Source organism: Cyanistes caeruleus, chromosome 15 (assembly GCF_971803275.1).
Source record: "Cyanistes caeruleus chromosome 15, bCyaCae1.hap1.1, whole genome shotgun sequence".
Classification (NCBI taxonomy): Eukaryota; Metazoa; Chordata; class Aves; order Passeriformes; family Paridae; genus Cyanistes; species Cyanistes caeruleus.
Genome location: NC_141715.1, coordinates 2,336,100 through 2,356,466, shown reverse-complemented (window position 1 = coordinate 2,356,466; position 20,367 = coordinate 2,336,100). Strand labels below are relative to the sequence as shown.

General features: G+C 46.6%; 1 protein-coding gene across 1 annotated transcript in view; it reads right to left on the bottom strand.

Moving 5' to 3' along the window:
* Positions 1-314: 314 nt before the first annotated feature.
* Positions 315-20,367, bottom strand: part of ERGIC1 (endoplasmic reticulum-golgi intermediate compartment 1) — a 56,152-nt gene continuing 36,099 nt past the window's right edge. Inside the window, exons 4-10 of the mRNA XM_086852355.1 lie at positions 20,154-20,248; positions 19,389-19,513; positions 17,022-17,126; positions 13,842-13,902; positions 12,703-12,803; positions 10,372-10,494; positions 315-4,085 (exon numbers count right to left, since the gene is read on the bottom strand). Coding sequence (XP_086708481.1) covers positions 3,978-4,085; positions 10,372-10,494; positions 12,703-12,803; positions 13,842-13,902; positions 17,022-17,126; positions 19,389-19,513; positions 20,154-20,248 — 718 coding nt within the window. The 3' untranslated portion in view covers positions 315-3,977. The remainder of the gene's footprint in view (positions 4,086-10,371; positions 10,495-12,702; positions 12,804-13,841; positions 13,903-17,021; positions 17,127-19,388; positions 19,514-20,153; positions 20,249-20,367) is intronic.

The window sequence follows — 20,367 nt, the reverse complement described above, 5'->3', positions numbered from 1 at the left end:
TGTGTTATTTCATATACCAAGGAACACAATGACTAAAGCCAAACCCAGCAAGTCCCAAGAACAGTTCACTCACCTTTCTTTAAAAAAAAGGGAGGTTGGGACACTTGGTACTGTACAAAACCGAGCACTGAATGTCCAGACATGACTCAGGGCCGATTACAAAAGAGCCTCGTGCTAACTTTCACCACAATGACCTGGCTCCCAGTTATTTCACTGTGTGATAACGCTCACTTCACTGAAATCACAATTAAAAACAAAAGAGAAAAAGCCCCTTTAGATTGATTTTGCAACAGGAGCGCAACAAGGAGCCAATGGAAACACGTAAGAGTTTTATTTTTAATTATGGAACTAAAAAGGCTAACAGTTTATTAACATAAGGTTGCAAATTAAAAAGACAAATGCCAGAACTCCTTAACAGTCTCCACTGTAGAAATGTAAAAGACTTGTGCTTTAAACATTGCTGTACCAGACACGGCAGGGCTGCTCCTCCTCCCTGCCCCTCTCTCCCACATTCCGAGGAGAAACCCCTCAGTGACATCCCTAAACTGCAAATTCAAACAACTTTTGTAAAGCAGAGACTCATCACAGCCATTCCCAGCCCCTAGAGCCCGTGTGTCACCCAGAGAAAGAACACTGAATGAGAAATACTCAGGAACTGGAGGCAGACAGGGCCACCTACGTTGCAGATCTCGTTTTTTACAGCGCACATAAATCCAAGTATTCGAGAGATCAGCTCAAACATTCACAGACGCATCTCTCCCGGATTTTTGTACCCCATTTCCATTTTATTTTCTTTTAAAAATCCTCTTCAGCAGTCCAGATACTGCCTAGAATACAGCTAATAACTTTCCCTAGAGCTGGAAGTTTTTAACTCCACCATTGCAAAGCATCCTATGCCTCAAGTTCTCAGCGTAGGGTGGAGTCAAGAGTTACAGGGAATAATTTAAAATGTGAGTTTCAAATATTTCCTACAGGGATGTCTTTCTTGGAAACCCAAATACTTCTACCAAAACACTGACATGAAAGGGCAAAGTCAGAACCCTCCAACTGAGGGTTTCCTTCTGCTCTGACTCGAAATTCTTTTGTTTGCAAAGACGTTTAAAAGCACGACTAAGCTCATTTTCTCTTCAGAAAATGAAGAATAAAAGTGAGATCTCATGGGTGCAGAGGCAGTAAGTGCCTTGCTTTCACATCTGGAGAGATGAAGAGCAGATTCCTCTGTAAACACACGATGCAGTACCACGGTGGGACCCGAGCCAGCCAGGTCTGAAGGACAATTCTCAGGACAAAAGCTCACCACAATTTCCAACAGCCCCAGAAGGTGGCCTTGGCTTGGCAGCACTCAGAGGCTTACAGCTGGTTTAGAGAACCAAGGTACTCACTGTTTCTCCTGCCAGAACTTGAGTGCAGTTTGGTTTCCATTTATACCTCTAACAAAAAAAAAAACCAAAAAAAACCAAAAAAAACCCAACACCAAAATTGTGATTTATTACTTATTGTAGGGGATATTTTGGCAGAGAGAGCAGGCACACTGAAGTCTGTTATTTCCAAAAAAAAAAACCCAAAATACCAACCCAAACAAACCAATTTCACTGGTCTGGTTTAGAGAACTGGCCTGGACTGCACAGGAGGCAGTTTAATACAGACAGGGAATGGGGAGAAGGATGGCAATAACACACCAGGGGACACAAGGAATCTGCAAAAACCTTTGCTTGTGTCAAAGAAACTGTACCAGAGGAGAAATTTCAGAAAATGAACTGTACTGCAAAGATCTCCCCTTGCCCAGCTCAGGAGAAGGATGCACTAAATAAATCTCAGCTTAGGGAAGATGTTAAAATATTAAAAATCTCATCACTGTAATCCACTGTTCCCCAGCTGTCAGCAAAAGCTCATCAAATCCAAAAGGAAAAATTAGGACATTTTAGCTGTGAGTTTCAGCTGGTCACAGTGGATTAGAGGAAATCCTTCAGCCAGCAGGAGAAGCAATTGCCATGGAAAATCCCACGTCCAGAGGGTTCCACTCGCAGGCACGCACCCCAAATGAACACAAGATCTCATTTTCAAGTTCTTTTTTTGTAAATAAAAAAATTAAAAAAAAAAAAGAGTCAAGAAAAATAAAAATCCATCCATAGATGAAGGGGTACAGGAAGTTACACAATCCAGTTTAAGTAAGAGCAATCAGCCCAGAGTAAGAACAGGGAAAAATTCCAATGCTGTCCCAAGTCACTACAGGGCAGAGCATGGCAGGGGGAGAGCAGCTGGCTGCTTCTTTTTGGTGGGTGGATAAATCTGGCTGCACCATCCCTACTTCCAAAGCAATGAGACAATTTCAACAGACAATCAGGAATTCTTTTGAAATGCATCTGACTCTAACAATAACACTGAATATTCAACTATTCATATCATCACAGCATAAAAGTTTGGATATTTTGCCTCTAGGAAAAGGCAATGGATATCATCCAAGAGAAACCCTGCACCCATCTTAGAATTTACAGCACTGAGTTCAAGATTTTTATTTTATGATTTTATTATTTTTTTTTAATCCATCCTGAAAGACTTAAAATTTGTTTATCCTCAGCTCAGACATTCACAAGGCATGCGGAGACTGTCACTACTCAAGGAACATTGATGAGGCTCTGGAAAAATGCACTGGTGGGCATTTGGTCTCATTTTTTGTGACCTCCTGCCCAGCACGACATGCAAGACACTCCTGGCAGGAGTTTTCCCCTCACACCTCCGTTTTTTGGAGGCTCCAGAAGACAAGGCTTGAAGGAAAGGACAGGGAAGCTCAGGTACCATTTTAAGGGGTCAAACAAAATTCCCAGCAAGGGTCAGCCTGTGGGAATGCTGCCCTGTGTACCTGTGGGAGAACAGTGTCAGCCCAGGGCTCACAAAAGACTCCTGACTGAGTTTTAAAGGAAAAAGGAGGCACCTTAAATCCTGAAAAGTCAGAATTCCTGTGTTTGACAGGTGTATTGAATACACACACACACAAAGCAAGAGGGGAAGCTGTGCTCATCCACCCAGATGGCTGCACCAGTTTTCTGAGCACAGAGAATATAAAACTTCTTTTCAAAAAAAAAAAAACACCAACAGCAATAATAAAGCAGAAATGCAGAATCCAGACTTTTGGGTGGTCTGTGTTTAGAAACAGAGAAAATAAAAGCTAATTCTGTAAAGACAACTATTCCCTTTCAAAGCAAAGGCCACATAAAACTGTGTTGCTCAGTTTGGTTTTTACTTCATGCCACCTGTAAACACAAGACTGGATATTCAGTTAGTGGGAAGAAATGAAACCACTTTTACATCCAGAGTAAAAGAAATGCCCTCCACTGCTAGGATCACAGATTACTCAGGAAAAGGTAGCTGGGGAAGGCTTCCTTTTCTCACTTTGTTTAAAAGGCTGTATCTGAATGACTGAGCTTTCAACAGAAGCACAAAACATTTCTTGATGTGTTATTTCTGCCCTCTGTCTCTTAGGTTTGCTGTGGGGACTAACACTTTCCATTCCTCACCAACAGATACATCACCTTTTTGGCACCACGGGTGGAATTTCTTCCTCATGTGTAATTTTGCCCTGTACAAAAGTCGATTGTCTGATCATGCAAATCCAACAGACCTCCAGAAAGTGCCACAGGACAGTTCAGCTCTTTGCCATCTACTCCCTACTTTGTACACTGCCATAGGAACCTCCCAGAGGACAGGCTGCCATCCTTGCTTAGATCTCATATGGCATTTCAACCTCTCTTTCTGGGGGGAAGGAATCAAAATCCACACCCTGATTCCACTGATTTTTCCCTCTCAGAGCTCTGAAATGCATGGAGATTTCTTTGAATTGTTGAAGATGTCTTCACTGAGCAGCCTGATTAGAGAAAAACATACTGATTCAATCAAATAGAAAATAAAGACAAAAACAGGTAGTGGTAGATTTCTCAATCTTTGCTCCTGTCCTTGGAGTTGAGGGTAGAGTTTCACTGCTACTGCATTTTGCCCAGCTGGATCTTCTTCCAGGCCTCTGATGCTGTGAAAATGCAGGAGTCGAGGATCCCAGCTACAGTAAATGTTCCTCCAATGATGGCACATATCTGGAATTACACAGAGAGGAAAAGATGTTTGTCAACAATGAGGGGAACTTTTACACAGCTTCAACTGGAGGAGGGATCCTGCTGCTGGGGGATTTTCTGGAAGCACTGTAAGAGCTGGGTGACAGCGCTGGGCATGGAATTACACCAGAATCATTCCCAAAAACCCTTCCCTACAGTGGAATAAATTAGTGCTGAACTGCTCACAGCCTGAGCCCATCACAGATCCCAGCTCCCACAGCACGAACACTGCTCCTTTCTGGGCTAAACTCCACCTAACTCAGCTTTCTAGAAGCTCTGTGTTGCTCACATCTTCCTACTGCTACATTTCTCTGTTGTAAACACCACAGTCTTGTAGTCTTTTCCCCGTTTCACAAGATAATAATTTACAAACAGGCAAAAGACACTGAGATATCACGTGGAGGGCAGTGAGTAACAGAGACCCAGCTCCCAGTGACACCACAGCTCTGCCTAACGCTTTCCGTGACAAGGGCTGCTGACAGCAGCCAGCTTAACTCGTGCTGGGACAAAGTTTTCCACACAAAATGTGGATCTTGGATTGAATTAAAACATGCAATTACTTCCAAGAACAGGGTTAAGGAAAAAATTAATCTCCTGATTAGAGTTAACAGCCTCCTTCACTTCCCAAGTGCTACAAAAACACAGAAATATTCTGTGCATTCTGTCAAACCAGAGGCCTTGTGGAAACAGAATCACAGAATCCTTTAGGCTGTAGAAGACCAGCAGTACAAGATATTTCCCTGCTACAATGGCTCACTGGTTTGGGATTACTCTCTCCTTCAGCTCCTAGCTCATAACAAATCCCCTTTTTTCCAAGGCAGGCCCTTGTCAGGAGATAAACTCCATGTCTTGTTCCCCTTCTCACAACCCAGTGGTGTTATTCTCAGAACCACCTCACCTTATACAGCGTGAAAGACCAAATTAAAAGAGCATCACAGTTCTGAAGTAAAAAATGTGGGAGTTAGGAAATTGGAGCTGTGCAATTAGAACATGGCTGGTAACATTTTTAGGTGACGTTGTGGTGCATCACACTTTCCATGTGAACGCTGCCTGGTGGCACCCTGGGATTTTCTTCCCCTCCTGTGGTGTTTGACTTCTGCCTCCCCTCCAGGTGGTTTGTAGGAAGCCAGCCTTGAGCATAACTCAGATGTTTTTGTGTCAAACATAGCGTGACAGCAGGAGCAGGGCAGGGATTGTCCCTCTGGCACTGCTGGGGTCACACCTCGAGTGCTGTGTCCAGTTCTGGCTGAACTGAGACACCCTGAGGGGCTGGAGCCAGGGAACGGAGCTGGGAAGGGGCTGGAGAATTCCTGAGGGAGCTGGGAAGGGGCTCAGCCTGGAGAAAAGGAGCTCAGGGGGCCCTTGTGGCTCTGCACAAGTCCCTGGCAGGAGGGGACAGCCGGGGGGGGTCGGGCTCTGCTGCCAGGGAACAGGGACAGGAGGAGAGGGAACGGCCTCAGGCTGGGCCAGGGGAGGCTCAGGGTGGACAGCAGCAGGAATTTCCCCATGGAAAGGGAGCTCAGGCACTGGAAGTGCCCAGGGAGGGTTGGATCCCATCCCTGGAGGTGGCACTCAGAGCTCTGGGCTGGGGACAAGCTGGGGATGGGGCACAGGCTGAGCTCAGTGGCCTTGGAGCTCTTTACAACCTAAATAATTCTATGATAAATGTTATAAATCTGCAACACAGCTGGCACAGAAGGGAACTGGTGTCACACTACAGACACCCTGCCACGTCTCTTCTCCCACACAACACCCCATGGGCAAAGTCACAGTCAAAAAACAACGTAAGAGCAGCAGCAGCAGCGCTGAGGGGAAGGAACAAACAGCTCAGTAACAGTGAGCTCCTTTCCATGGGTATTTTAACCAAGATATGAACATTCAGTGAGCAGAGTGAAATGGGGAGCTGCAGGAAATGTGACTTTTGCAGGACACTCAGCATTCCAGCAGATCTGTTAAAACCAGAGCACCAGCCTGAGGTAAAGTCAGGATTTTTAGGGGCAGGTGCAGCTCCTGCCCCTGTGGCCCCCTCCCTGCTGTCCCTCGGGGCACAGGGTGACTCCCCAGGGGAAATGCCCACCAGGGAGCTGGGTTATTTCAGTTCAGAGCAGCTCAGCTGACGGGAGATGTCACACCACAAACACAAACCCCGTCCAACAGCCAGATCCTGCATCACACGGCAGGAAAATCTGACTTCAGTGCAGCAGGAAAATAGAAAAAAAAAATAGAAATTCATCTGCAGAGCTCTGTAGTGCTGAGTGGGGATGAGTCACACACACCTGGCACTGGCTTGGGGCCTCCTGCACACACAGCTTTGCGTCCTGGTGACGAAAAAAGGGCCTGGAGTCCTTGTGACCAGTGCTGGGCTCTAGGTCAGCACAGGAGCTGCACCAGTGTTTCTTTATCATCACAGCTCTAATACGTATGGGAAGCAGGCATCAGGCACTTCTTTAGGTTTAATGGAATAAATTCTTGGACATGATCTGCGTTGAGCTCCATGAGGTGTGTCTGACTCAGGCCCAGCCAGTAAAGGATGAAGGGAAAGAGACACAGAAGTGGAATAATCCCAGCAGTGAGAGCCCTCTGGACACGAGGAATGCACCTTGAAGAGAAGGTGATCACAGCAGAGTGGGATGCAGGCTCGTGCCTGAAGGAAAACACGAGTGGATACACAGGAGGAGGCAAGGTTGCAAGCAAGGTGGCAGAAAGGCAAGTGTCAGATACATGACTGCTTCTCTGGGATGTCCTAAAGCCTGAAAATTACTTCTAAAGTCAGAGGGGACCAGTAGGACCCTCAGGCAATTCCTGCTAAGGTAAACTGCAGAATCCCACCCTGAGATTTTCAGCACATCTTGCAGAACAGCATCTTGGCTTTAAAAACACCACAGGACTGAGTCTGTGACACCTGTCAGTACCTGTTCCCTTGGCTGAAATGACTGCCTGCAACCACTCTGCTCCACTTCTCACCCTCCATTATTTCCAGTTTTATTTTTTTTTCACACCTAGAGGCCAGATGAGTCCTCTCATACCAGGAAAAGGAATTTCTTTGGATTTTGAATGCTCCAGCAGAACTTTGGCTGCTTTTCTGTCTGCTCTCCCCTCCCAGCCCTTACACTGATCTCATGATAAAACCTTCTTTCAGTTTGGCCACTTACAGGAACTCATGAATTTTCAGAAGTGAAACTTTTCCCCTTGCTCCATAACCTCCACCAGGAGGTCTTGAATGGCTTCTCTTTCTGAGGGATGAGTTGATTTTAAACAGTGCACTTTGACAGGCAAAAAACCCCTGTGTTCAACACGCTGCCAAGTGTCTGTGGTTAACTCCAGAATCCCTGGCAAACTCATGGAACAGTGACAGTGGCAGCACTGACCCACAAGTAATATAAAATCTTATTTAGTACTGAACTTTTTCAAGCATGACACGTAGAGTAAAAAAACCCAAAAAACTTAAGCTAAACCAACAGAAAGCACCTCTCACATGGTACAGAAAATGAGGATAATTCTTCACACCACAAAAACCTAAGGAGCAGGCATGAGTTAGAAGGGGGACAGAGAGGATGTGGGAGTGCTGCTGCAGGGCTGTAGGGCTGCCCTTTGGAGGGCAAAGCCACGAGTGACAAAGAGCATCAGATAACCTTGCCAGCAGCAGCAGGAGATGGCTCTGGCTCTCTGCTGAAGAGCCAACACCCCTCAGCAGTGTGTCCTTCCCTCCAGCACTGACCCCCCTCAAGCCTCTCTGCAGCCCCCAGGACCACCCCCCATCCCAGGAGTAATTTAAATTTACTGAAAGCTGCAGGGGAGCCCAAGTGAACAGCAAAGGAGCCCCTATCCCAGAGCCTGTGGTTTTTGAACAGCTGCTGATGCTTTCCACAGCCAGGCAGTGACTCCACACGCCCCAGCCCAGTCCCTGCTGGCCCTCAGCCCAGTGCTGCTCATCACTAACTGGTCTCCAGAGCAACTGTGATGCAAAAGGCCATGCTGGAGATACAGGAAGGGGGTAAAGAACAGCTCATGTCATCCAAACAGGGCAGGGCTGGAGGTGTTCTGATCCTCTGCAGAGCTGTTCCCCCTGCCAGGCTGCAAAGCTGTAACACAGAGCCAAGGCTGCCCTCCTGTACTGCAGCCCTGGCCCAAAGGAGCTCAGCAGGGCCCCAGCCCAGGCTGAGAGGCAGGATCCAGCCCCTGGAACACGGCTCTGCCTCCACACCAGGAGTGTCTGTCACACCTGTGGGATGTCCTGACATCATCCTCATCCTCCAGAGTAAGGACACACAACTGGAATAGCCCCCAGGGAGCTGCCTGGCTCCACAGACATCTACAAGACCAAAGAAAGCAGCCAAAAAATCAACTGCAAAACTCTCCTTAAGCAGCCCAGCAGCCAGGAAGTGCCTGGCTACCTTTAAAGACAGTGATTCAACACTCAGACTCAGTCCAGTGAGGAATATGGTGTGTGGAGAGGACTGTCATTTTGGGGAAGAGGAGGAACTGAAATTCTTATTTAATGAAAATTAATCAACCTTTAAATCTTATCAGAAACAGAAGTGGAACCGCTGTTCCACTTTTGGATCCTCAGGAGGAAACACACATTTCAGTTTTTGAGGTTATGGGATACAAATTCAAATGAGATACAAATCCAAAATGTCACTGTGGCAACCAGGGAGGAAATTCCTGTCCTGTGATCCCTTATGTCAACTCATCAACTCCAAAAAGATGCTTTTTATAGGCATATAATGGCAGATCAGTGGTGAATCAACACTGATAATAAAATGAAAGAATAATCCCAGCTATCAAACCATTTCCTACGAAAACACCTCCACACCCTCACCCCCAAGAAGATGTGTAAGAAACCTTTGGGAGCATAATTTTAGGCAAAGAAGCCGAGGCAGAATGAGATGCCAAGCCATGAAATTCTGATGTTTGACCTTGTTTAGGATTATGTTTTTAAGGCAAGCAGACACACTAAGAAGAGAAAGTCTTTCACCACGACATTTAGGTTTAACCTCAAGCCCCCTTATCTGGTTATTTGTGCATTCCAGAGGTCACTGTCTGAATTTCAGTGAAGGGAACTTGCTGTTTATCACAAGTTGCAAAATCAAAATCTTCAAGTTTCTTCACACTGTTTATGTGATTTTTTTCCAATTAAAACAGTCAAAAGGTTTAAAAACCAGAATTTGAGGTCTTCACTCCATCCAATTTATCAATTGCTTCACATTCCTTCATGCCTTACTGGCACAGCTCACTGCAGCTTCAATTTCAAGCCAACTCCCTGAAGATATATTTTTTTTAAGTTCTGGAGGATCTTTAAATAGCTCTTTGCCTAATGAGCAGTTTGGCCAGCACAGCTTTGCTCTGGATGCTGAGATCAGGACTGCAGGATGCTCTCTGGACAGATCCAAATGTAACTCGTCAGGAAAACACCTCTGGAATTTGATAATGCAGCTCTTCTCCACTTCTACCCAGGAGTAAATGCCTGGAACTGGCATTCCCATATTAAGCCAAGCAGCAGCACTGAGTGACACTCAGTGTAAAAAAAAAAAAATTCAGTGTCTTGTAGGAGAGGAGAGAAGTGGCTGCTGGTAAAATTTCCACTGCCAGTTTTCTTCCTATTTACTATAAAAATCACCCAAATGGCAGCAGATAGCAGGGACAGGCAGCTCTGTGTCATCTAACAGTTCTCCTTCCCTCACTTGAACAAAGGAAACCTCTCAAGGTGAGACCAGGATGACTTTGGGGTGGAAAAGGGTGGGCAGGCCCTGGCACAGGTGCCCAGAGAAGCTGTGGCTGCCCCTGGATCCCTGGAAGTGCCCAAGGCCAGGCTGGATGAGGCTTGGAGCAGCCTGGGACAGTGAAAGGTGTCCCTGGGCATGGCAGGGAGTGGAATGGGATGAGGTTTAAGGTTCTTTCCAAAACAAACCATTCTCTGCACATTTGATCTCATCAATACTGAGCAGTTTATTTCAGTTTTCCTGCTAACCACGTCAGCTTTATTTCCAAGCTGGCACGCTGCAATAGAGCCCATCCTGCCTAGGCAGAGCCTGGCACTTTAGAACAGGTTCATTTCCCTTCTCTTTATGTCCAGCTATTAAATCAAGTTGTCAGAGCACTGGACTTACAGCTGACACTTCAGTACCACCCCAGTGATGTGCTGCTTTATCTCCACCACGTCACAGCGCTCCGAGGCAGAAATTCAATTCCTCTGGATAAGAAAGGCTCAGGAGAGACAGGAAAGGCAGGCAGAGGAAGGGAGGAGGAGAGGATTAGGGTATCTCACCGATGTGATAAACCTGTACAAAGGCTGTCTCCTCTCTGTGTATTTCACTGTGATGGGGCTCAGGTCGTAGCGGAACCAGATCGCCGGGATGATGCGGCCGGTGTGGCTGTAGGCTACGTATTCCTGGGGGAAAAAATGGGAAAATGGCACAAAATGTGAGCAGTCTCACTCCAGAGAGTGTCTGCCATAAAACTGCCTCTGTGGGTTTGGCCCTCACCCCACTGTTTTGTACCAGATGGAAAGAAGCAAACAGTGAATTCCAATGTGACTGCTCACCTCCCATCCTTATCAACCAGGAAAACAATCTCCTGATAATGAAAGAGCTGGGGACAGAGTGATGGTGATCACTCCCACCTTCACTCAGAGCTACAGCACTGAGCAGAAAGGCTGTCTTTGATTCTCCATCCTAGATCTGCTCTATTTAAATACAAACTGCCTGGCTGCAGGTTCTGTAAATCATATGTTTGTCTACATTTTGTATGTAAATCATTCACCAAACAAATGGAATTTAATTTGTAATGGCCTGAAAATCCCTCCTTGTCCTTGCATTCCTCTGTCAGGCCCCCTCCCCACGGGGACCAGCAATGGGAATGCTTTGCCCTCTTAGTATGAATCAACTGGAACCATGCTCAAACCACTTGCAAAACTCCTGTGGAAAGCCAGGATGAAACTGCATACAGAAAAATATCGGCAAATGGAACCTCTCCTGGTTCAATTCTCCTTCACACAGAGGCAAAGACAGCCTCAAGCACTCCAGGAAGATGAAAAAAGAACAAGCAACAGGATGCTCATGAGCATGACATAAAAAAAATTAATTTTGCTCTCTGCGTGACAGTGAAACAGCATTTATCTTCAATCATCTTACATAAATCCCAAATTTCCCTATTTTTAGGTAGTTTATCCCATGATGACAAGAGAGGCAGAAGTCCCAAGTCATGCCATTTTCAGGGCTTTTATTTGAGTTCTGCAGCTCATGTTGGGACAGTGGTTATGTGGGAAGTGAGGAAACAGGGGAGCTAAGAGAGGAGACAGAATTTCCCCTTCGGACTCCTCACTCTGTGCCAGACTGCTCCAGCTCCCCATTTCCCTTTCCCACTGCTCAGGGTGGGAGGAAAGGGCTGAAGCACCACGAGAAGCAAGCACAGAGGCAACAATGCCTCTCAGCACCTCAGTTTTGACAGAACTGACCTCATTTTTTCCTTCCTCTCCCCTTCTCCCCACCAGCAATCCTGTCCTAATGAGTCAGACTTGGCTGAACGCCCCAATTTGCAGCCAAGCTCACAGAAGTGTCAAAAGCTCCTGCTGTCTATTTTCCAAATTACTTTCAGAACTCCTGTCACAGGAGTCTTATCAGAACAGCAGTTGTGACATTAAGCAGAACAAATACATTGTAATCTGAACAGAGGGAGATGTCCAAATCCCTGGGACACACCATACAGGCAAGCCCAAAAGTCAGGAACATTAATCTGAGAACTAGTCCAGGAGAGTGTGTCCTTAATTATCAGTTAGGAAAAACTAGAAGTAATTGGATATTACAAACAGATTTTGGACTTTCATTTAGTACCTGAATGGCAAAATAATTTTCAACTGGAAGATGCCTTCTACCTTAAAAAGTAAATAGGGATTTTTTTTTTTTTTCCTTAAAAGAATTCAAAACATTGAATTATTAAAATGCTGGATGTGGCACTCAGTTCTCTGGGCTGGGTGACAAGGTGGGAATTGGTCACTGGTAGGATTTGGTGACCTTGGATCTTTTCCAAACTAATGGATTCTGTGATAATTCACCATCATAAAGCAGCGACTGTGAAATATTCAACTAGCACATATTTGCTGCTACAGTTCAGTGGCTTAATGTGTGAAATCAACATTTGTAAAAAGCTAAAAACTCTGCTGATTTATTTGTGTCATCCATCCATCACAACTGAGACTGTTTTGTTACTAAAACCAGGTGGAAGTGATGTTTTGGGTGTTCAGCTGGATTAGAATCTCCATTCAGATGCACCTTGACAGGCACAAGAGGAGTTCCTGCAGCCTGCAAACACAATTTACAGAAACCCACATCAGCTAAAGAAGGCCAGGAGGAAGAACACCTTCCTCAGGAACGAAAGCAGCACCACCACCTGCTTGGACAAACCCTCTCAATCCCAAATGGCAGCACTGGGAAAAGCCCCACTCTGAAGAGCTTCAGTTCCTCCTTCTCCCAGCAGAGGCTACTGCTCACCTACAAACCTCTGTGCAGGGCACAGAGAGGAGCAGGAGGGGAAGGAACAGAGGCTGAACGTGCCCTGGGATGCAGAGAGGAGGCTCCTGGAGAAGCAGCTGCTCCTTTACCTTATTTGCCACCGTGTACTGGTAGGAGTAGCGCTGCTTGCCGCTCATGTCCTCGTACACCGTGGGCACAATCTTCAGGATGTAGTCGTGAGAGGCAAGGGCTGTGCTCAAGGAAGGAAAGGGAAGGACATGTTAGCACTGAGCAGAACAATTCAAAGTGGAGCAAGTCATAGAAAAGGGTGTCTCCCTCCTCCTGATCTCAGTGACAAAGCTTCACATCCCACATTTCTGCCCTCTGTTCAGAACCCTGCCAGGTACTGGGGTGACAGCAGGAGCCGCCCAGCACTTCTGCAGGACCACAGCCCACCCAAGGTTGGTGTTACTTGAACCTTCCTAACTGCTTGTAACTATCAATGGTAATACTTTTATCATCACCACAAACAGCCTGGTTAAATCAGGAGCTGGCTGAGGTTAGGGCTGAGATAATTTTGAAAAAAAAACCTGAGGTATCACCACCTGTGTACTTTCATGTCTTTCTCATCTTCCTTCTCCTACAGCTTAATTCTTCTCTTTTTTTTCATTATTTAAATGGCTCATTCTGGTTTTTGTGTCTGCTAAAACAGTTCTAAAACAGAATTTGAAATGGCATCTCTGCAGGACCCTCTAGCCAAGTGTAACATGATGACATTTGGCTCCTGGAGGTAAAAAAAAAACCAAAAAACAAACCACAACTGCATAGCTTCAGGAACAGCCATAGAAATTTTGTTCCAAGAAATGGACAGGACTGATGCCCTGGAGGAGACAACTCTCTACACTGAACTGTAGCATGCACTGAATTTTCCTTTGTGTGCTGGTCATAAAGAAGAGCCATGAAAATGCCCTCCTTACCATCCAGAGTAGAAATCTCAAGGTAATCTGCAACACAAGTACAAGGAAAAGTTCTGGTGGAAGTAACAGCAGCAAAGGGACACTACAGGAACAGGATATGGATAAAAAACTCCACAGGGACTGCAAAGGACCTTTTGGGCAAAGCCTTTTCTGTAGCACTGCAGGAAATGGAAATGTCAGCCAGCAATGTCTGGATCATTTTGGCTAAAGAGGCAAATGAAAGACTTCTGGACACAGCAGTGTTGCATGAATGGCCCTGCTTTCCCTCCTGCAGAGGGTGGCTGAGAGCTGCAATCCCCAGGAATACCCACGGTTTGAGCTGAGCTTGTCTGCTCCCTCCAAGGCATTGAATGCTCCGTGAACGTTATGGACCTGGAAAGCAAAAAGGAGGATGAAGAAACTCTGCTCTGACTTGATTCTCTTGACCTTTGCTTCCCTACCCTGTAACCAGGGGATCAGCCTGATTCAACCTTTCCAAAAAACAAAGCCTTAACCCAATAAAGATGACCCCAAATATCTTTCAGTGACCATCATCACAGTGGTTGGCTCCAAGTGAAAAAGCTGATTTCACAACATCTTACAAGATGAAACTTCAAAACCACTCCAAAGTTAAAGGAATTGCAGTTGGAAGAGGCCAGTTGTGAAATTTTCACCGTGAGGTATTTCCTAAGAGCTTTGCAGAGTTAACTGGGAAATTAATTTATCAGGCTGAAAGGGAAATAAATGGGAGTCACACTGGGGTTAAAACTCAGGAGTTCTCCTCTAGAGGGGCTCATGTCAGAGCAGCTGGGTCTGTACATCAGCCTTGGAGATGGGAAGGACACATCCCAACACTGACATCCCTTCAGTTTTTCCTGCAGCTGATTTCAGACCTGTGAGTGTCTGTTTGCCCCGAGTAACAGGATTTCCATGCCCTGCACACGCTGTGACCTGATCTCCACCAACAGAATAATCCATGTGTGAACTCTCCAGACTGGGAAAAGCCCATGGCAGCAGCTGTAGGTCAGAGGTTGTGCTGCTCACAAGGTACAAAGAAAGGACAAAGAACTCCACAACCCAGAAGTTCCTGACCTGAAGTCAGACAACAGGGAAGAAGAGTTTGGAAGGAGGATTTGGTCATGGGTGTGACAGTTTCACCTCACCAACAGGGCAATGCCATCTCCTCCCCAGACCCTCTCAACACCTGACAGCACGTGGATGTATCTGCATCATCCTAATGGACATTTCCCTATTCCCAACACCACGCAGTGGGTGATGGAGGAAGCAGCAAGTGAACCGGGTTTGCTCAGCAGAAAGGAAATTCTGGAGGGACAAAATCATCAGCAAGTTCAACTGGAAGGTGCTGGGAACAGGAGCAGAGCAAAAGCAACAGCTGATCCTGCTGAAGGGCCTTTTGCTCTGCTGGAATTTCACATAACCATTCCCAAACTACATCTGCAGGCTGTGCTCATTCTTTACTCACTGTAAAAGGTGTAAGAGGAAAAAGAAGCCCTCCAGAGCAGGCTACAGTGTTATGTTCCATTCTTGATACAGCTAAGAAGTGTTTTGTAGAATATCTGGGCCAGAGACTTAAAGGTCCACTTCAAACTTTTGCCAGATTTCCCCCTCGTGTACACAAGACCAAAATTCAAACCAATGGGTTCCTACCTCCAGCTGTCAGGTAACCCAGTAAAGAGAGAGATGTGGAAATAGGAAATGCTGCATTTTTAATCATAATTTCTACTGAGTTCTACATCATGGTGTTGAATAGTCCTGGGTTTAACCTTGTCAGGAGAGTCCCTGATACATCTCCTGTTTCCTCACCTCTCTCCTTACTGGGTTACCTGCCATGCAGGAACTCACTGCATGAGTTTGAATTCTGCAGCTTTTACATCTGATCTCATCTAAATGAGGGAGAAATCTCCATGAAGTCTGCCACTACTGTGCACGAAGCACTGATGAAGACTCAAAGCTCTTTCAGTGCCAGAAGATATTTAAATCTCTGTTTCAAAGAGACTGGTTTTTCTGGAGAACACACAGCATGTCCCTCAGTGGATCACTGTGGCAGAGTCAGTAACAAGCCACAAACTCCCAGCACATGACACAAGTGAATGAGAAGCTCCTCACTCTCTTTGAGTAATACAAGCTTTTATTACATCAAAGCAGGTGGAGACAACCTGAAATATTCAAAGGTGCACCTAGACAGATTTAAAGCTCTCCACACTTGCTGGCTCTCACTGCCTGCTGACTCGTGGTAGCACCTGTTTGGTGAACAGATCCTTCTTTAATTTGTGCTGCTGAAGTGCTGTTTGCCTGCAGCACCAGCAGCACCTCCTGAGCACTCAGACCAGCAGTTATCCTGAACTCTGAGAATACTCATCTGAACTTGTCCGAATCAGGAGCCAACTCCACCTTTGCTAGACAGGTTTCTCACCACAAGAACTGAAGGCACTTGCTGCTTGTCTCTCCAGGCTCCTCCTTCATGCTGATTCACCCTCCAGCTGCCTTACTCCAGCAGTCCATGATAAAACAATGGGAATGCTCCCTCGGAGCGCCCATTTCCCACGCAGGCTGCACAGCTCCCCATTACCACTCACCCAATATTTTCCATAATCTCAGTGTGCTTTACAGACATTAAGCCAAGCTTATTTATACGCTAATATTTCCTCGTTCCCACACAAGATATTTCCTAAAAGAAGCCGGGAGCAGAATCAGAAGACTACAAAGCAACGCTTAGACTTGTTAGCATGAAAAAGGGTTTTGGAAGTGGGTGTAAAGGAGCAGACTAATGAGACGTCTGTGCTGAGGAAAGAAGATTACAGAGAGACTATGGGTAAGTAATGTTTAGGGTGAGTCTCAAGCTGGGTGTGCACATGTGGAACTCCCACCTGTGAGGCCAGCTCCTTGGAAGTAGGCTAGAGAAGTGCTGTAATCTGTCCTTATTGAGAAATCAGGTAATATTACATAACTTGCAGCACCTGGTGAAACCCTATCCACTGGGCAAGTGCATGCACTCAGCTTCTTCCCAGCAGGGAACTGGCACAGCTAAGTCTAACCTGTGTTCCACAGAACAAATGTGACTGCTAGGTGTCTGCTATACAAGTACAGTGAAGTGAATTAAAAAGAGCTTGGCTGCTGCTGTGGTAAACACAGCAGTGAGGACACATCTTCCCTGGGCACATTACTGCTCCTCCACTAAGGCAGAAAGGTTTGTTTGCTCTGCTCCTGCTAAAAACAGGATTTTGCTGAGCCACAAACCCTCATTTCTAACTCCTTGCCTGTGTCAGGAAGACAGCCACAGAGCTTTCCAAAAGCATTTTCAGTTTCAGAAGAAAACAGCACAGTTGCTCTGTGACTGGACACCGCTCCTGTCCCAGCTGGTGGCAGCCGTGAACTCTTCCAGACTTGAGCTTATGTTGCAGGGACACACAGGCCTTCCATAAAAACAAAGTGTCCAATATTAAACCACTCTCACTGCATTCCCCTACAGCCAGGGAATTTTCAGGACTCACCTGTAGCTTGTCCCCAAATGAGAGCTTGTGGATGACGTGAGTCATGTCGGGGTTCTGGGGCTGCGCCGTCGCGCTGTGCGTCGACACGTGGAAGTTACCAGGGACCTAAAATTAGCCAAGACAGGGAAGACAGGATTTCACATTTTATCCCTCAAGGCATTGCTAGGCTCTGTGATGTGACATGGGAATGCCTGGATGCATCCAGGAAGGTGGAGGAATCTGTGATACCTTCCTGCACCTGACCAACATCACCACACTCACGTCCTGCAGCCCCCGGGTCTGGCACCCCCACACTGCTGATGTTCCTGACCAGCAGATGATGAGTGGCTCACTCCCAGCTCCAGGGATTCCCAGCACTCAGGGCTATGTCTTTCACCCCTACTAAAATAAAATTCCTGTCTCTCTTGCTCAATGTCTTACTCCCACATCTGGCATTTGCAAACGGGCCCACTGCTGCAGAGCAGCCCAAGAAGCTGGGGATGTTGAGATTGTGTGCAAGGATGAGTTTTATATAAAATCCACCACCAACCCCACATGGGCATTCTTTACAAACTAACCTAGATCTTCCCCTTCTCCACCTGTCAGGAGCCAGCAGGAGCCCATCCTTTCAATTTTTTTAATGGAGGGAAATACAAAGAGCTGAAAACCACAAGTTTCACCTAAAGGCTCAGCTCCAAGCCAGAAGAAGAGCCCTGGTGTCACTCTGATGGCACCACTCTGCATGCACACACTTCTCAGGTCACTAACCCTGAAGTCCTTCAGCAGACACAGCTCAATCACTGTCATGGAGGGTGCAAGAATATTTTCCTATTGAGAAAAGGTTGTGAAATGAAGCAACACAGAGGAGCAATCTGGCATGGCCCAAGGAGTGGGAGGATGGTTATACAAGCGGTGCCTCTCTCTGCAGAGACACCTCACCAGCAGGGCCACAGGAGGCCACATGCCCGTTCCATGTGCTTTCAGGAAAGCTGATTTAATGACTTGAGGAACAGCAGTGCACTCCTGGGAACACTTTCAGGTGTGGACACAAGCTGTGTCATAAACAAGCTCAGCAAACAGGGCGTCAGGCCCTGCAGCGAGCAGCACACACCATCATCTCACTGTCACCTTGTCCTCCCTCGGCAGCTGGGACAGCAACACCTGAGTGCAAGCCTTGCTTAAGTTTCCAAGCCTGGCCAGGTCCCACTCCAGCTCCCAGCTCAGCCTGTCCAATTCCTGCCAAGGGACTGCAGACTTCCAGGTCACACACGAGAGATTCAGGTTTCCAGAGCCAGAAGTCCTGGGGTCAGCTCCTCTCCCTGTGACAGCTGTCCCAGCCACTAAATGAGACACAAATTAGCAGTGGAGGAAGCTCCTCACTGCCACATTCTGCACCCCATTTTGGAGCTGCTTTTGTGGAGCAGGACACACCACATCCAGCAGACAAACACCCAGGGATCTCAGCTCTGTGCTCTGGGAATTGTCTGGACAAGGACTACCTTCCCAGAAACCCTTTCCCAGTTTTGTGGACTATCAGCTGCCAGTGATCCTGGTGGCTTGGAGATGAGGAAAAAGTCCTGGTTTTAAATCCCTCATCCTTTCCATGCCACAGAATCAGCAAGATGTTCTGTCTGTTATTTTTAGATGTGCTTTAACATGACCTGGGAGGAAAAGAAGGAAGTTGGATTCTGTAGCCTGTGGTACACGAAGAGGAGTGAATAAAGGGTGTGCCCTTCTTAGGACATCAGCGGGTCCCACCAGCGCCTCCCCCACCCCAGCAAGTCATCTCCAGCATTACACAGAAGATTATTCAATCCTGAACACACCCACCCCAAAGAGGAGCCTCCTCCAGGCCTGGATTTTCATTCCTTGAGACAGAAGCAGAGCATTCCCACCAAGCATGCGCGGGGCCTCGTGCTGTACTCCAAACATCCAAGCAAGGAGCCCTGGCAGCCTCCAGTAGGGAACATTCCTGTCATTCTGCAGCCCTCAGAACAAAGGAGAGCTGGGATGCAGCCATTGCCAAAGACCTCTCCACAGTGAGTCAGGCTTTGGAGGTGCAGAAGTCGTGAGGATAAACACAGAAGCCCTTTGGCATCTGTAGGGTTTTCGCACATCCCCTGAACATCGGGCTGCTGCACAGAGCTGCCCTCTCTGTTCAGCAATTCTGTCTCCATTACCTGCTTTGGACAGTGAAGAAAACCCCTGATCTGACACATTCCCTGTGGGTCTGGCCATGCAGCCTCCTCTCCCCACACTTGACATAAATTTCTGTCTGATGGGGTTCATGAACACACACACATGGCAGGAGAGACACACATGTTCAAATTTTCACTTTTACAAATGGATCCTGCCAGCACACCCTCACCCACTGTCACTGCCACTCACCTTGTTGATGCTGAAGTGGCCCTCAAACCTGCAGCCATCCCCATTATTGAGAGGGATCTTCATCGAGTTGTCAATGTGACCCACTTCGTGCCTTCCCATTTCATCCTGGATGTCCAGTCCAACCACTGCAGAGGTGGGAAGGAGAAGACAAAAAAAAAAAATAAAACTAAAAGTAAATAAGTAACAGGAAGGTTTCATAGGAAACCTTTCATATTGCTTTTACTTGAAAAAAATTGACACCTTTTTTCCTGACATTTGACTAAACTGAGCTAATAATGCCCTTTGTCAGAAATTGTTATCCCAGAAAGACTTTGTAACCAAACTTTTCAGGCTGCCTACTTGACACAAATACACCTCCCATGTCCTGCCAGCTGCCTGCAATCCCAAACACGAACAGAAAAACTTCAGGCAGACAAGGCAGGTGACTTGGGAAGAGCCAAGGACCAGTTGGTGCAGTCAGAGTTCCGAATGGAACTTGGCAGGTTTCTTGTTCCCAGTCACAAAAAGGTTGTTATAACAAAAAAATAAAAAAAGAAAAAAAAGGAAATGAGATTTAGAAAGAAGCCAGTGAAGGAGATCAGCCATTAACACATGGTCCAAGAAAACAGGTGCCCTGGCCTGAAACAAGGCAATGGGATATTGGCAGAGGCTGCAGCTACTTGATTTCCACCCTGTTACAGAAGAAGGGTCACTGTACCAGTCTGGGCCCATTTCAAGTATGACTTAAAGCACAAAGAAAAGCTGCTAAATGAAAGGGGTACTCACATTCACAGTGCAGGTTTGGCAAACTGATGTTCAGGTTCACTTCTATTTTCCCCCCGCTGTCTTTGTCTGGGTCATCCACATAGAGCTCATTAACTCTGGAGGGCAAAAACACAGGTGGGTTCAGGCACAGGGCTGCTTCCCACAGGGAAAACCCAAAAACTTGCATGGGGAGGGGGAAAAAGAGACTGGAAAGAAGAGGTTTGATTGTGTGATG